This window comes from Anolis sagrei, chromosome 1 (assembly GCF_037176765.1).
Source record: "Anolis sagrei isolate rAnoSag1 chromosome 1, rAnoSag1.mat, whole genome shotgun sequence".
NCBI lineage: Eukaryota > Metazoa > Chordata > Lepidosauria > Squamata > Dactyloidae > Anolis > Anolis sagrei.
In genome coordinates this window covers 99,339,439-99,357,040 of record NC_090021.1, presented here as the reverse complement: position 1 = coordinate 99,357,040, position 17,602 = coordinate 99,339,439, and the positions used below count along the sequence as shown (strand labels likewise).

The following is a 17,602-nucleotide window of genomic DNA, read 5'->3' as shown; positions in this document are numbered from 1 at the left end:
TGTTTTCTCATGGTCCTTGGCGACCCCTCTGACACCCCCTTGCAACCCCCACCAGGGGTCCTGACCCCCAAGTTGAGAAATGCTGCTTTAGACTGGGTGAAATTAACTGTGTTTATGTTAGAAACATTCTTCCCTCAATCTACATGCAGCAGTTGCCATGTTTTGGGTTAGTAAAGGTGGTCATGTACAGACTTTAACGATGCTGGTATCCATTTAAGGCAGGAAATAAGGATCTAAATCTAGGAGCTCTGGCAATCTCATGAGAAATTGCCCCAGATATTAACTCAGTGATCTTGAAACATAGCTACATGTAGAGAAAGCATCAATTACAACTTTTTATTAAATAATGTGTTTCTTACCCTCTCTTCTATAATAGGGAGTGAAAGATCGATGAAAGGTTCTTTTACCGTGGAAATCTTAGGAAAACATAAACATAAACATGTAAAAAATAAAGCACTGCACGTTTTTTGATCACATCAGAATGTATAAATAGTATACAATCATTTCATGCTTTTCTTTATGCAAAGCGGGTGAATCTGTGGCCTCCAGATCTTGAAGAACTCCTTTCTGTAATGGGCAATCAATTGGCAATGCTGGCAAATGGAATCAAGCAACAAACTAAATACGTGTAGACATGAAATCAACTTCTTTATTCAGTGAAGTACTTCACAAAACTATTGTTCTAGAAATTTAGAATATGTAAAATTTAGTAAATTCATTTTGGATTTTTGTTTTTTAAATCCAAAGGTAAATATGGATTTTCTTGGCTTGAAAACAAGATAGAATCATAGAATCATAGAGTTAGATGAGACCACGTGGGCTATCTAGTCTAACCGCCTGCCATGCAGGAAAAGCACAATTGATGTACCCTTGACAGAAGGCCATCTAGCCTCTGTTTAAAAGCTTCAAAGGAAGGAGCTTCTACCACACTCTGAAGCAGTGGGTTCCACTGTTGAACAGCCTTTAGAACTTATCAATTATAAAGCAATTATAACATATATAAACATATCTATGTGTATTTATTTTGCTTTATTACACAAACTTTAAGCACCCTCTTCCTTCAACCACCAACAAGTCTTTGCTTTACAACAACAAAATTATTTTGGCTATGGGCCTATGTCAACAAGGACATAGAGGAAAAAGACAGGAAAAATTACATGTTACCCTTAAGATACGCCTGGAAACTTTATAATCTAGAGATGGACACTATTTCTTTCCAAGTAAGTCCACATTTTGGAGGCACTACTGAAATATTTCCGAAAACCAGGGGGGGGGGGGGGAGAGATGGGGATCCAAATTAAAAGTCCAGCTACATCTGTTCTAGGATGGTGGCTGCCAGCAGGATTCTAGTGTGGTTTCCTATGGACAAGGACACTGCATGCCCAAAATGCAAGCCAAATTTTGCAGTTCAGGGCACCGGTTTTCAGCAACTAGTCCCTGCCAATGCTGGCAAGAGCATCCGAGCTGGAAACTTGTTTACCAGGACCTTAGCAAGCAAATGCCTAACACCAGCATGAACAGGATTGCAAGGATGAGGCCACAATGAAATAGAATAGACTGCTAATGTTTCTGGCATCCCAATCCTAGCCATATGCATGGATAAAATTGCTTTCAAGGCTTTGGCTCCATGACATGTTCTGTGACATTTTGCTGATAGAGGACACATTGTACATCATACACTATGGTAACTTGTATGATGTATTTACTTCAGTTCTATTTTCCAGGCAAAACCCGAGGAACAAGCTGCAACTGGGAGTTCACTCATTAGTTTTTGGGAGAAGGTAAATCCTCATCTATAGTGATTGTTTTCCAGTGATGTTTTGTCCAATCAATATTACAAGGAACTTTGCCCACTGCCTTGGAAACAGGCCTGGCTCTGGTTTCTTATTATGGGTTATAGGCTAGTACCATCATTTCTAAGTCAGTAAACATATTGAAGGCCATGTTACTTCAACACAGTCTGAAGTGTTTATTCACAAATAATTCTGAAACCGTCCTTGGAGGGGACACTGTAAGAATATTCTAGAAGGAGGAAATGAGGCAAAAATTGCAAAAATGTCCCTTGTTATGCAGAGAAAGTAACAGTTTTGACTGTTAATGAGTTTTGCTCATCCAAATCAATAAATCATCTTTTTATTTTAAAAAATCAATACCTACATTTTCACACTCCTCACACATGATAGTGCTTGTCAATTCACCAACAAAGATCCTATCTATGAAGTTCATCTTAACACCCTCTCTTCCATAGGCTGAAAAAAAATAAGCACTATTAAAATATGTAAACAGACAACATCACTTCAGGTGCAGCATGGATATCTTTTTCTGGAACCATTTGAAAATGATTATGGTAATGGTAGGATTCTACTGATCTTACAACTCATAGGAAATAAAATTTAGACTTTAAGCACAACAGTGTCTTAAATTCAAGACTTTTAATAATTTACTACATTTCACCGCATAATAGTCGTACTTTCCTCCCCTTTCCCTCTTGACAAGGGCACAGCTGCACGGATGGGTAATGCTTCACCTGTCCACACAGCAGAGCAAAAAGGGAAAGAGTGAGGCAGACAGGGGAGTGAATTCATTCCCCTGGCCGTCTGCCCTCTTTACTTGGCGCTGCAGAGCTTGACTCAGCTGGGAGATGAGTGAAGCTGTATAGCACCAAAAGGGCAGTCGCACCCTGAGTTCACTTGCCTGGGTATGTGAAGTAAGGGTGAAACTTTTATGTGGGGAAGAGCAAAATATTGGGTTTGCCTTACCTAAAAGTGGGGGTGCAACTATTATGCGATTGTGACTATTTTATACAATGAAATATGGTATTTTAAAATAGTCAAAGATTGTGCTTTATAAGCAGAAAATAAATTCACTGAGTTGTATTGCAACTTTGATATTTCAACTCATGCAGCTGTGAAGTCAGTTCTACCATTATCACACAAATGACTTCCTAAGAAATGTAATAACATTATAGGTATATTCTAAGTTCACATATTGTGCATTTACTCTAAATAAGATTTCAGAAACATTGCAAAATTCAAGGAGAAGAAGGGGATGGTACTTCAGTACACTGCACCGCCTCTCTTCCTAAATATATATTCACTACTCGCAGTATGAAAATCTATGTATGTGTCTACATAGACCAGAGCTTTCTAAATGGTGTGTTGTGACACATTCGTATTTTGGGGGCAGTGTACAGGTGATGCATCTTTGAAATAAGCAATAGGTCATATATTTTAAAATATATAAATGAAAGATTTTCATGATACCTTTCACGAATACAATTTATGTATGTGTCTGTATCTTTTATAAGGGAGTGGTTTAACCTCTGGTTTGCTGGTAAAACTGAATTACTGTTGTGTAAAATGATGCGTGTCTAAAAAGTCTGTCACCAACATAAAATGTTTGGAAAGCTCTGGCTTAGACATAAGTGCCACTGAGCTGAGGGGCACATATTTCCAGATAAGTGTACAGAGGATTACAACCACAGTTGATTCCTCTAACTCACAACCATTTTTGCTCTTGAACATCAATATCCATATGCCACAGCCATAAACAGGCTTCACACCTTCAATCATATTAACTTTTATAATATCCATATTTATAGGAGATCACTAGAATTAAGAAACAAACTAGTTTATCCACTAGATATTGACCTAGATAAGGGGAAAAGGTTACTGTGTGTAAAACAATCAGATGACTGGTGTGTTTTGGATGTGCACTAGATGGCACCAGAATAACAGGCACAAGCCCAATAAATTTCACATGGGACTTCAAGACTTTAAAAATGTGATTCACTTTGTAAGGAAATCAAAATCCATGAAAACATATTTCATAAAGGCAATTAATTTGTAAAAGAAAACTTAAAGCCGATTCTATGCAAATAACACAGACGATGGAATTTTGCTGAAGGTCAACATACCCTTGACTTTTCTTTTTGTTTCTTCATCGGCTGTTTTGGTGGTTGGATTATTGAATGCTTTTAAGATTGCAGCTTGTATGCGCTGTAACAGACATTTAGCACATATTTTACAAGCTAGAACATTAGAGATATAAGTACGCTTAATGATATCATAGCAAAATATGCTGAAAGACAATGTCTATTTACATATTTCAGTGAATGACTAAATATGCTAAAACACAATGCAATGCGTAAGAATGCGATATTAAATATAAAATTAAAAACAATATTAAATATAAATATTTTAAATAAATACTTTATTTATAGACTGCCCTCTCTGCCCAAGGGGACTCAGGGTGGTTGACACACAAAAAAGGCAAATGTTCAATGTCGTAGTCAAATTCACACAAATCAAAATAATACAAAGTAACATCAGAGAACTTACAACTAAAGAGGAAATAAAATTAAGAGTTAAAATATAAAGACAAATACAAATATTTGTACTGCATCAAAGGTCATAGCTGAAAGAATAAATACACAGTTTCTACTTTCTCTGACTCTCTAGGACAGGAGTCCCTAAACTAAGGCCCGTGTGCCAGATGCGGCCCTCCAAGGTCATTTATCTGGCTCCTGCCCTAAACTTTAGACTTAGGTTTGCCCTAAGTCTGAAATTACTTGAAGGCACACAACAACAATCCTAATTGACTTGACTATTTCATCATCCAAAAGTAGGCCCATACTTCCCATTGAAAGATGGGTAAATTCATGTTGGTGGAAATTGTTCTTCATTTTAAATATTGTTTTGTCTTTCATTGATTTTTTATTTGCATTACAGATAAGATATGTGCAGTGTATATAGGAATCTGTTCTTATTTTTCCAAACTATAGTTCGCCCCCCCCCCCAACAGTCTGAGGAAGCGTTAACCGGCCCCCCACTTTAAAAATTTGAAGACCCCTGCTCTAGGATATAAGCATTCACAATATGGTACATTATTGTATTTTCCCTTCCATACTGCAGATGGAAGCAAACTGAATTTATCCAGAGTGAATCTTAACCTGTGTTCTTGCTCAGTTGGTCGGATCAGATAATCAGCAGAAAGTAGAGCCTACCCTCTATCTCTAAAAGCAGAAAAAATACACTTAAAAATACACATATACTCTCTTTAGCTTTTACATAACCCCTTTGAAAGAATGGCAATTAATAAGAATCCTAAACCTAGCCCTTTTTCATCCACTATCCTTTCCCACCTTCACTGAAATGTATCTGTAAGGGTCAGAGGGCAGACCTTTAGTCAGCAAGTTCTGCAGCTAAGCAGTTTAGCCCGCCGTACCACCACAGCCCTAGTATATTGGTATATAGGTTTATAAAACAGGTATAAAAATCAGACATTTACTTAAAATAAATCAGTGTTTGCAAAGTTTGCTAAACAGGCTTTTTTTTTTTTTTGCCTTTTTATGAAGTACAACTGAAGCAATTCTTCAGAGCCCACTGTAAATACTGAACATTGTTAACATATTTGTGCAAATGCTTAGGTAGTGTTAAAAAACCTTTAGTGTTGCCAATTTTTTCATGACCTCAACTGAGGGAAGGGGATCCCATTTGGGGTTGAGATCCACATTTAGGAAGCAATGCTCTAGACACCCCCCTCAGTGCAGAATGTAACATTACCTTATTTCAGCCCTACTTTGTATGGATGTTAAGGATGCCAGAAATAATCAAAAGGAAGTGCTTGGAACACTTTACATCATTATAAAGCTTGTGCCACCTGAAAACTTGGGCTTTGTGCATTTTATACAAGTATTAATCAGTCTAATTATTCTGCAATGTTTCTATTTTTCTGGGTTTTATGTTATTCCTCCTACTGGGGGCTAATACAGAAGGATTATTTCTTGAATTAAGCATGGTTGGCAGCTATTGATGAGACCAAGGAAATAGAGAAACAAAAGAGAGGAAACCTACACATGGAAGAAGAAAAACAATATTCAAATCAGAAAGGAAGGAAGTAGTCAGTTCTTTTTCTGAATTGTAACATATCATTTATATAACATATAACATTATAAGATAGACTTGTTAACAGATAAGGTCAATGCATAGTCAAATGCATATGATGACTGAATTATGAAACAAAGTACAATTCTACTAATTTGAAGTCATGTATAGTGTAATATTACCTTGTTATTAACCAATATTACTGGGAAATTACTGATATTACTGGTAATTTTAATTGCATGTTATGCAGTTAAATGCAGCAAGTGTAATGGCTTTCAACCGTAATTCTGGAACTAAAAGCCAAGTCCAAAAGATATGAGATAGAGTTGATGCTTTCTATCTAAAACTACATTTGACACTTTCACTCATTGCATGTATATTTCTTTAGCTTTTATAATGTAACGTATGTGTATATCATTTGTCATAGCAGAAGGGCTCCCAAAGGAAGGCACAAATACAGCAATTGAAATTGTACAAAGATTAAAATGATAAAAAACAATAATTATTTTAAACTTTCCAAAGTTTAAGAACAACCGCTAAAACAAAACAAAAAAGGAGTAATTTCAAACAATAAGAGCCACGAGGAACAGCACTGTTCTAGTTTCCAGCCAGAATCTCAAAAGGAATCTGACTAAATAGCTTCCAGCTATTAACTGATATTAGTAAAATTTACTAAAAGAGATGGGCTTAAATGATAGTGTAAGTAATTTCATGAGATCCTCACAAACAGTAATAAAATTTATTAACAACATGATCAGAAAAGACAGGAAAATGCAACCTGATGCAGAACTTTAGAAGTTTATGAGTTTACCCGCCCCACTTGCATATCAGGAGCACAGAAGCATAAAGATGAACGTAAATTAAACCATTAACACAACAAGAACTAGTGCACCAAGTAATGGTTTCTACTTCACGAATATTTGACCTGGGGAGTGTATTAATTCCTAGTGCCTCCAGCCTCTCTTTGTTCATCTTAAATCCAACAATATACCAAAGAGGACTAATCAATAAATAACTCAGCAAGTTGGAGCCCATAAATGGGTTGAAGGCCATAAGCTACTCCCTTTTTGTTGGGGTGAGTGCGTTGAACCATTTATTTAGGTCAAAGAAAGACATAGTCTTTGAAGGGTTTGGGTGCAGCAAACAATGCATCAGACATTAATCAATTAGCAGCAGGGTTCAAATACTTCAAGCCCTGGTGTGAAGCATCTCATGTGTGCCATGCAGGGGGGAAAGTGCCATTTTGACCAGGGTATTGACTGTTTGTTTCCCTTTTTAAAAGAAGGTTGACTTACATACATTAACGTAATTCAGACGCAAAACAAGAACTGCAGTGTACGAGCAATGGAAAGCATTCCATGTCCATAAAGAGGAAATGGTTAGAAGCAAAAGACTGAAGGCACCTTACAGGATACAACATGCTCCCGAGGATGAGAAAGCACTTTAATTGCATTTAAGTAGTAGAATATAGGTGCTTGCAAGGATCAAGCAGTTGTGCTTTCCAAAAAGTTTGATTTTAGGATATGAAGGCAAATACATAAAATACACATTTTCTTTACAGAAAAAAATCAGATAATTAAAAAAAAGTTTACCATAGGCAAAAAGTAGGGAAAGTGATCTCAATTGGCCATTTCAGCAAGAATGACTTAAGTTTAAATACTTTTCAGTGTGGAAGGAAAAAAGGGAGGTTAGTCGCTGTAATCCTTTTTTAAAGCATTCTGGTGGCAGACAGATTGCTGTAGGCTTCCTTCAATTAAAAAAGCCACATGGTAGTGACACTCCCAAACAATAGCACGATTAACAGCTGTGGCGTTCCCATGACAGACAATGTTGCTCATGTTTGTTTCAAGCTGGCACAACTGTCGCCGCTCACAAGATTGACCAGATCCACAAATCTGACATTCTCGGTTTGTCACACCATCTACAGACCGAAAAGAAAGGGGAAAGGGAGGGGAAACCCAAGAGCTTTGACTAGCCATGTCCCTTTGCTCCGAAGCCTGAGGGGATGAAGCCCCTTGTTGCGGATGGTACTGCACCATTATGGCCAAACATGGATTTAATTGTTGTCCAGGGTGGGATCAGCCCCAACCCCATGGAAGGAAATGGGACTGGTGAAGGACTAGTCAACAAGCTTCCTTTGTAATAATTTAAGCAAGGGTAACATGAAAATCTGCAGGCTTGCCATTAAAAATGATGTTTTAAAAATAGGTATCGCAAAGTTGCTTTATTCTAGCAACAACAATCATAATTAGGACTCTTTGGCAAATAGTTTCTTGCCAAAAAATTTCACAAGGGATAGTTTTATGCCAAGGAATGCATTATTAATTAAATATATGTGTAGTCTGATTTTCACATATTTACTCTTCACAAAATGCATACAAAACAAAAGTAAATATGGGACTGGGCACAAGCCTACATTAACAAACAAACGCAGAATTTATTTAAATTTTAGAAATTATAGTTTTAGGTGGTTGCATGTATTAACACAAAGCTTCCCAAACATTTCATGTTGGTGATGCACTTTTAAGACACAGTACTTGCAACACAGTAATTCAGTTTCACTAGCAACTCCTTAGAAGACAGACACATACATACATTGTAATAACAAAATGTATGGGGACACAACTTATTTCATGAAAACCTTTCATTTATATATTTAAAATACCGGTATATGATCTATTCTTTATTTCACATAGACCCAGAGATTTTTCATTAGTTTTATGCAATACGCTTACAGACTGTAGCCAATTATGTTGCAACACAGTTTGGAAAGCTATGGGTTTAATGCATTTGAAAATTGACAGTCTGAAAAAATAAAGATTGAGCATCCCTTATCTGGATTATGTGGTTTTTAATAATTGGTTTTAATGTTTATATGCTTCTTGATTTCATTATTTATTTTATTATATGTCTGTTTTAAGTGGCATCAAATTGTTGCCTTTTGTGAGACTGCTCATAAAAGGCCGCTCACAACAGAGTGAGAAGGGCAGAGTATAAATACAGTAAATAAATAAATAATTTCCAAATTTGGAAAAAACTCCAAAATTCAAATTTGTCTACATGGATGGAAGTTTTGCTTCTAATAGTTCAGTGTAAACAAACTTTATTTTGTGTACAAAATTATTACAAAAACGGCATAAAATTACCTTCTGGTTATGCAGATAAAGTATCAGGCTATGCAGATAAGGTATATATGAAACTTAAATAAATTTTATCTTGGCTCTCATCTACATGTATCCAAAAACATTCTAAAATACAATAAACCCACCAAAACCCAAAGGATTTCTAGTCCCAGACCTACACCCAGGTACAAAGCACCAGGTAATTAATTCCACAACTAAAAAGGCAAGAGTGGGAAGACTTCACCCTTTTCATGTTAGTAATAAATTGGAAAAGAATAAAAACAAAATATGAAGCTTTGGGCATATTCAAACAGGACCATGTGCTTCTGGTTTCATTTTTTTATGTACCAGTTCACCCAGTCTACAGAAATGAGATGAAGTAAGCAACTTTTACACTGACTCATGCCATATAGGATTTGCTTACTGATAACCTGACAAAGTACAATATCCCTTGGCACTCTCACAAGGCTTTTGCTCCAAGCCTTGTTCATACAGTGACATCTAAGACCTTGAGCTACAAAATAAAGGATTCCACAAGCTGTATCCAGAATGAGTAAGTAGCCCTGCATAGCCAAAGTCAAGTAAATGTGTGCTTCAGCAGTGCCTAGATGGAGAACCACTGAAATTTTCATGTAAACTGCTCTTAGAATTTTAAAGAAAGAGTAAGACACAGATATAAATAAATAAATCACCTGGCCTAAGGCATAGTTTCTACTGTTATACAAAGATCTACTAACTATATCATTTGCATGTGTGCCTCCAAGTCATCTATCAATTTATGATGACGTATTTAACTGGATTTTCTTACACAAGAAATACTCAAAATGATTTTGGCACTTCCTTCCTCACAAGTTTAGGCCACCTGGTATTTCTTGGCAATCTCCCATCTATGTATAAACCAGGGTTGACCCTACTTAGCTTCCAAAATCAGAAGGAATCTGGTGTATTGAAACCCATGTAGGGTCCATTATGTATAGCAGACTACATAAAGTTTATTATATTCAGTAGACAGTAGAAATTATACAGCAGATATATATACATCAGATCCCCTTACCAGAGAGTATCATTTCCATATATTCAACTTTCAAAAAAAAAAGGAGCCTTTATATTTAATGGAACCAGATGTATATTTTTAATGCACATGTAATGTTTTAGAAATTATATACCTAAAAAGTGAAGAGAGAACGTGAAAAACAAATGGATTTACAGCTGACTTCATTCAGAGACTGGCTTGTCTGTGGTTCCCTGCTGTGTATGAAATTGCTGGGAAAAGAAAGTCTGTTGAAGGATAATATGTAAAATAGCCTCTAGATTTAGTATCTTTAGGGTCAGTTTTCTCATATGAAGCCATGGTGCAATTAGCCATTAATGATGAGAAGGCTGCTATCATGTCCCTTCAACAATCTACTAAAACAGAAGAGTGAATTGCTAAGAAAAAATGTGACAGAACCACAGGACACAAGGAAGTATACAAGACTAAATCTTAAATTAAATTTGCATAAGAACCTATTTATGTAGCTATTGGATAGCAACAAGTTCAATACGTATTAACAACCATATTACTGATAGGACCCATGTGATGAATTGATAAGTATGCCAAAGGCCATAGAGAGACAATTTGTTCAGCTGGGCAGACCATGAAACAGTAAATCAAATATGATGATGGAGAAGAAGAAAAGCTGAAGAATAAGAAAAGCTGGTACCAACGAAGTACCACATAGTACTGACTATATGTTTGGGTGTTATTATTTTTTGCTTTTAAAAAAAACTAGGAATACAACACTGTTGTTGAAATATAAATTCTTCACCTTTGTTTCTTCTATTCTCATTGCATCCAGCAAATAGTGGAGAACTTCTTGGCTGTCTTGCTGTTGATATCCCTTAAACCGAGGAGCCCTGCAGAGGAAGAGAAATAAGTAAGTCTCTACCAGAGGAATTTTCAGGTTTACTGATATGGTGGGTATCACATTTGCCCATTTTCATTGGATTTTGATTAATTGGGGAGAACATATTTTGAGTTCTGCATCAACTACTGTAAAGTCTGGAGGTTAACTTTAAAACATAAAGAAAAAAGTTTGCTTTCTTCTTGGTTTACAGTAGTAGAATTCTCTTGTCAGACTAGTGCTAGTAAACATGAACATTTCCATTATCAAAGAGAACAATGCATCCTATCAATCATTTTAAATGCATGCTATCAGATGACTAACAGAAATTCAGAGTACTTTCTACCTCTTTGTTAACTAGCATAGTGCTTGCAAAGTCATCCCCCTTTCCACCAAAAGATGGTTAAGTGAACTGTAGGTTTCTAAGTATTCTAGCCATGTCTATCCAGACAAGACTGTGGGGTGCAAATATGATTTATTTATTTTATTTGTCGTGTCAGAGCAACCAGTCCATTATATTACATTTCTAACAGAACAAAGCAAACAAACAGAAAAATATGATAGCAAATATGATAGAAGTACATAAATAAGTGGTTTCTCCATCGTGAATGAAAACTGCTTCAAATGGCCAGACAAGTAGGGATTACAGAAACTTGACCACAGAGGTTGCTACAGGTGTGTGCGGTGAGACAGGCAAAAAACTGTATTTCTGTGACTGTGACTGAAATATAGGGAAGACTTTTTAAAAAACAGGCCCTGCAAAATTCCACACATTCTTATTTTAGCTGTCCATGAAAGAGTGGCCAGCTCTCCTTTTGGTAGCTGAAAACGAAATACCAGCAAATGTCAAAGTCATCACTTCTTCCCACTGGGAAGCAGAGCAGGGTACTTGCACAACTGCTGTCTGTCCTTCTCAATGTACAGGACACAGTATAATTGACAGAGCTTAGGGTGATATTTAATAAAATCTGAATACTGGAGGAAGAACGTATTTCCTGATTTGCTCAGTTCTGTTTTTAAGAAAGTTATAAAAAGGGGGATCCAATTTTATTTGTAGCCTAAGGAAAGATGTTCTGAACAGTCAGAACAACACAAGGGTTTTCAATCTATGTCAGCAACTTATCCTGCATACAATCATTTCGTTTGTCATTTGCTTAGACAAGGCCTTTTCAGTCAAGACCTTAAACATCTACACAAGTTAGTGAACACAAGAGAGAGAAATATATACAAAAGGACTATGCAAGAGGGGCATGGGCTGAAATAGGACTCAATGAGAACATTTAAGAAACCAAAATGGGAACCGAGCATGCCTCTCACATCATCCAGATTTTTAATGAAAACCTTTTTTATAGCAGCAGTGCCCTGATTAAAATTATTACGTGCCATCAAGACATTTCCAACTGCCATTGCTGGTGGTGGTTGGAAAATGTTGCAGCACATGTCACTGTGTGCCTTCAAGTTGTTTCTGACTTATGGTGGCCCAAAGGTGACCCTATCTGGGGGTTTTCTTGGTAAGATTTGTTCAGATGGGGATTTGCTATTGCTTCCTCTGAAGCTGAAAGAGTCTGTTTTGACCAAGATCACCCAGTGGACTTCCATGTACAAGCAGGGAAGTGATCCCTGATCTCCAGAATCATTTTCTAATGCTCAAACTGCTACACCATGTTGGATCTCACTGCCATTTCTGTTAAAAGCAGCAGATAAATACTGTATGTTTTCATTCCAACTGGACCACAATTTCAAATGAGCAATTTCCTCAGTAAAACAAGAGATCAGTGAAAGCATTCTGCCATTAATTCTTCTCACTTCTTAATGTACACTTTTTTAACGACTCCCCTGTTGTGTCAGCTCTGTTGGCTACCGGATTGTTTCCGAGCACAATTCCAAGTGCTGGCTTTAGCTTACCTATCCGTACATAACTCTCCTTATGAATCTTCTAGCTTAATATCAGATGGGGACGCCCTGCTCTTGATCCCATCTTCTTTGCAGGCATGTTTGGGAGGGGGGGGGGGAAGAGACAGGGCCTTCTCAGTGGTAGCTCCTCGGCTGCGGAACTCCCTCCCAAAGGATATTAGATCAGCCCTCTCCCTCCTGACCTTCCAGAGGGAAGGAAAAATTTGGCTTTTTGAACAAATCTTTGGAAATGCAATGCTATAGACAATCACGGATTTATATGGAATTGAATTGGAATGGCTCAGAAGATGTTTTTTGGACAATGAGATGAACAGTGAAGGCACTGGTTTTATAAATGGTTTTATTGTATGATTTTATTAATGGTTTTAAATGTTTATATTTTATACTGTATATGGTTATGGTTATGCCTACGTTGTAAAGCCACCTTGAGTCACCTTCAGACTTGAGAAAGGTAGGATAGATAAATAAATAAATAAATGGTATATAAAAGTTTTAAATAAATAAATAAACTGAATTTCAATTTTTTATATTGAGTGCACAAACATGACCTGCTAGGCCATAAATAAGGAAACAATTCAAAACATTTAACAATGTAAATATCAAATATGCAGTATTTTTTAAATGTTATGTTCATCAGGTGCCTGTGGCTTCTAAGCAAATATATAAAATTAAATGTTAGCACACAAAACTGCACTCAATTTGGAAAGCTCTAGTATAATTTAAAGATATTCTAAGCGGGAAATGAAAATGAATTTTCAGAGAGCCTTTGACAAAAAGCTAATAAAAGGGGGAGAAGCAGAAGCCCTAACCAATGCTGATATGCTTGGATTTGACAACTAAAAGATGTACATTCTTCTCTCCTTGAAAATATGCTTCAAGCAAGATCCTTGGCGAAAGTGGAGGACTCTAAGATGGTTGGTTGAACTGACCGCTCACAGATGTGCTGACATATGGAAGCCAGTGCCAATGCGCTACAACCTGTTGTACAGTGTCAGCAGTATAAATGACAGAACAGGTTGAATTCCAGTTAATGGCCATAAGTAGTGAAGGACAACTGTGACAGCTATGGTACCGCTACTCAAGTCTATCATCTCAGTGTAGACAAGATGGTGTACAATATAATTGTTTAAACATCAGGCAGATTTTGCATTAATCTTGGGATAATACCTATTTATTAGAAGTTAACCATAAAATACTTTAGTTAATATTGCCTTATATAATTTGCTTAAAATTTTAGTTGTTTTAAAAATGCTCTCTACTCATAAATTGCAAATAAAATTAAAAGTAAAAAATAATTATCTTTGTTCTTCCACTATGGACATAGCTTCATGGGCTCTTTAGCCTGAAATGGGATAAAATCGGTTCTGTGATCTTTAATTAACATGGCTGTGTCCCACATTAGGAGAAGCCGGGAAATGCTCCAGAGCTTTCCTGCACTTTGAAGTAGTATGAATCAGTTCTTAATTGGAACCAGTCCCATCGTTTACATAGGGCAGTGCCATCATACTGGTTTCCCTGTGCTTGGTGGGGCAGTGAAAATCAGATGGCACTCACCTTGTCCACTATTTGTCACTGCAGTGGCAGCTTGAGAGTTTAAGAGAGTTTGGGGCCATCGCCCAGCAGTCTTGCCAATGTAAGCAAAGGCCTCACACAACTCAGAATGGGAAGGGAAGACTTCAACATTATACATTTGGTAGGTAATTTTCAAAACTCGTTTGACGTTGGCCTTGATGTCGTTCTATTAGTCTTACCAGTTTTGGGATAAATATAGTATATATTAAATTCTCACAGCTTACATCCCATTGGCAAGGATGGTAATGTACAATGCTGGCTCTTAATAATTATGTAGTTTCAACCAGCACAATATCAACTTTATTAAAACTCTGTCTTCCAAGGAAGACCCATCTCTCATTGCTGCATCTGACCTAGAGAGAAAGACAAAGTGCAGTCTTATGGACTGAGTTCTGAAAGTCTTGGACAAAGAGAAAAGCATTAACATCACACCAAAATCATTTCCCATTGAATAATCATAAGTGGCTGCTTATGATGCGGAATGCTGTTGATAATCTGCTTTGGTGCTGGACACCATATGAACAGCTGCAGTACAGTTGAAATGCACAATGTATTGTCTGCTTCTCAATCATGATTAAAGTTTACCAGAAGGAAAACAAAAGGTGCCTTTAGTAATGACAGAGAAAATGTATTTTCATATGGTAGGATACTGTTTGAATCTTTGATGACAAATTTGGAGTGCAACATGAAAACATATTTGAAAACAATACTTAGACTATTGTGAAGAAGATGCAGTTTTATAAAATTTTATAGATGCTATATAGGACCAGAGGTCCCATCTATAAAGTGTATACAGAAAAATTATAGTTTTTAAAAAGAGCTGCCACTGCGGTTTGAGGAGTAGCTTACAGGCCTACCCTCCCTATTATTTCACACAACATTCTTGCTTTAACTTGTAACTAAGAGATAAGCCGGTGCCTGCTGAGCGCATCCCTGCAAGTCAGGGTCACTTAAAGAAGATATGAAGTTCCAGTATATTCCGGCTTCTGCTGTTTTTCACCTGTTTGCTTGCTTAGAAATAGAGAGTCAATCAGAAATGTATTAGCTAAGCATAGACCAATTAGATGGACAATGTGTTAACATCAATCGAAATGTGCTTTTTGGATTTCTATAAAACTATAAAAGATTGCAACCCTCATCTTGGGGACGCAGCAGTATTTTCATGCCTAGAGTACAGCTGCCGCCATTTGCTTGGCTGGCAAATAATCTTCAGAGAGATTCAACTCACTGGTGTGTCCTTCCACGCTGCCTCCCAAGTCAGAAGGGGACTTCTGAGAACGTTAAAGTGCATGCCTTTCAATTGAACATAGTCCAATAAGAAATCCAAACATAATGGTTGAAATAAAACAAAATCTCTAGGCCCTGCAAACAGTATTTAATACCCACAAAAAATATCAGTGCTAGCAGAATAGCTCATTCACTCGCTCCCTTTGGAGGGAAGGGGATGGGATGGTGGGGAGGATCGGGGATGGTAGCAAGGAAGATGACAAGGGCTGTGGAAAGGGGTGAGCAAGGAACAAGTGAGTGGCTGGGGCCAGCTACTCCACCAGTTTGATTTCCTTCTAGCAAATATGGACTTGACCACTGATTAAATCTAACTAACTGAACATAGCTCAAGATAGACAGTGGTGTTACCAAACTCCCTATTGTGCAAGGCAGCAGCAAAAGTGGCAAATAATCAAATCTACAAAAATTAAACCCACAAATGTGGAGGGATATCTGTTGTGACTTCTCTAAGCCACCAAAGAACTACCTATATCTTTCAAAGGGAAAGGATAGAGGATAGTTATCACCATATTATCGCATTCAAAAGAAAACCTTGCTCAGAAACACAGAAGCACCAGAATAATATCAAAAACATCAAGCTTAATTTTTGTGAGTACACCAAGCATAGAAGAAGCCGCACTTTCCTGATTTTCTGCTAATCTACACAATAACAAGGAGAACTGCCATAATACCTGGCTTCACAATTTCTTCCACTGAAAAATTATTCAGCTGTAAAAAATAGAAGCATTATTTATGTCCTCTTAGTACATAAATGTTGTGTGAGCCACTAACTCTCTAGATAAGTCAAAAGTCTACATCCCTAATATTCAAAATAGTGGAAAACAAACAGAAGGGCCCTGTAGCTATGCACACAATCTGTCTTAGCAAAACGACTGACAGCTGCAACACTAACAAAATTAACAGTGGATGAATTAGTACCAGACGCTAAACAGTTGCTATAGAAAGAATCATATATTTCTTTATTGTGCTTTAATAACTATTAATATTTTTAGTCTTATAAAATTATTATTTAGCTCTTTCATGTTAAAGCAATGCATAACAATATATTTCTACTCTAAATATAATGGAGTATATTACATGGAATATTTCCAATTTAATGTGGCGATGCCACCCCTGCGAAGCATGTTACTGACATCAAGGAGCCCTTACTTTTGACAGAGCTGGTTGAAAAGAACTTTGGGAGAAAGAGGTCCTTTCCCCATTTCTTTCATGCTGTGAAGGAACAGGAACATAGCCGATGTCAGTGACCCAGGACTTGAAAGATTCACTACCAAAGGATCCTTTGAGATCAAAAAGAAATATCAGATTTTAATATACAATGCTCCACTCAATAATTATGAAAGTAAATTTAACACTTGGTGAAATTTCTAATGAAAGTGGTGTCTTCTCCTCTCCCCCATTTAAAAATATCCTTTCAGCTAAGTGTCAGAAAACCAATTTACCGATTCCTGTCTTCAAAATAGGCTATTATTTTACTTGAGCACCATCAGTGTGGTGACAATTTTGAAAGAGAGACAAAAGAACAAAGCAAGATACTTATCATAGCTCAAACCTACTGATGTCAGAAAGAATGGTAAGAATATAGGAATGGTAAGAAATAGGCGAGTGTAGTTGCTAACTTTACTTTTCATGCAACAGTTCTATCTAGGATCATGTAATTCAATAAAGGATAGACTGAGTTTTGCCTTTTTCCATTTCCAAGAAAGCCTGCTTTCAATAGAAACTGAGGCAGCTTAGAAATTGAGAGGCTTTTCATAGATGGAAATAACATTGTTTCCATATATATTGGATATGTGGATTGAAATAACATTTGGAGACAAAACCAGAAGATATAATTTCTCCTTCAGAAGAGGGTTATATACCAACCACATCTTATGAGATATGATTCTGTAGAACTGCGTGGGTTAGATACCAAATGCCCTTTCCATGATGAGGACTT

The 17,602-nt window shown here is 36.8% G+C and overlaps 1 protein-coding gene across 2 annotated transcripts in view; it reads right to left on the bottom strand.

Moving 5' to 3' along the window:
- Positions 1–17,602, bottom strand: part of USP45 (ubiquitin specific peptidase 45) — a 72,555-nt gene that overhangs the window by 20,824 nt on the left and 34,129 nt on the right. For both annotated transcript variants that reach the window (XM_060753083.2, XM_067467404.1), the window contains exons 8-12: positions 16,813–16,943; positions 10,816–10,903; positions 3,917–3,998; positions 2,158–2,249; positions 360–416 (exon numbers count right to left, since the gene is read on the bottom strand). In XM_060753083.2, coding sequence (XP_060609066.2) covers positions 360–416; positions 2,158–2,249; positions 3,917–3,998; positions 10,816–10,903; positions 16,813–16,943 — 450 coding nt within the window. The remainder of the gene's footprint in view (positions 1–359; positions 417–2,157; positions 2,250–3,916; positions 3,999–10,815; positions 10,904–16,812; positions 16,944–17,602) is intronic.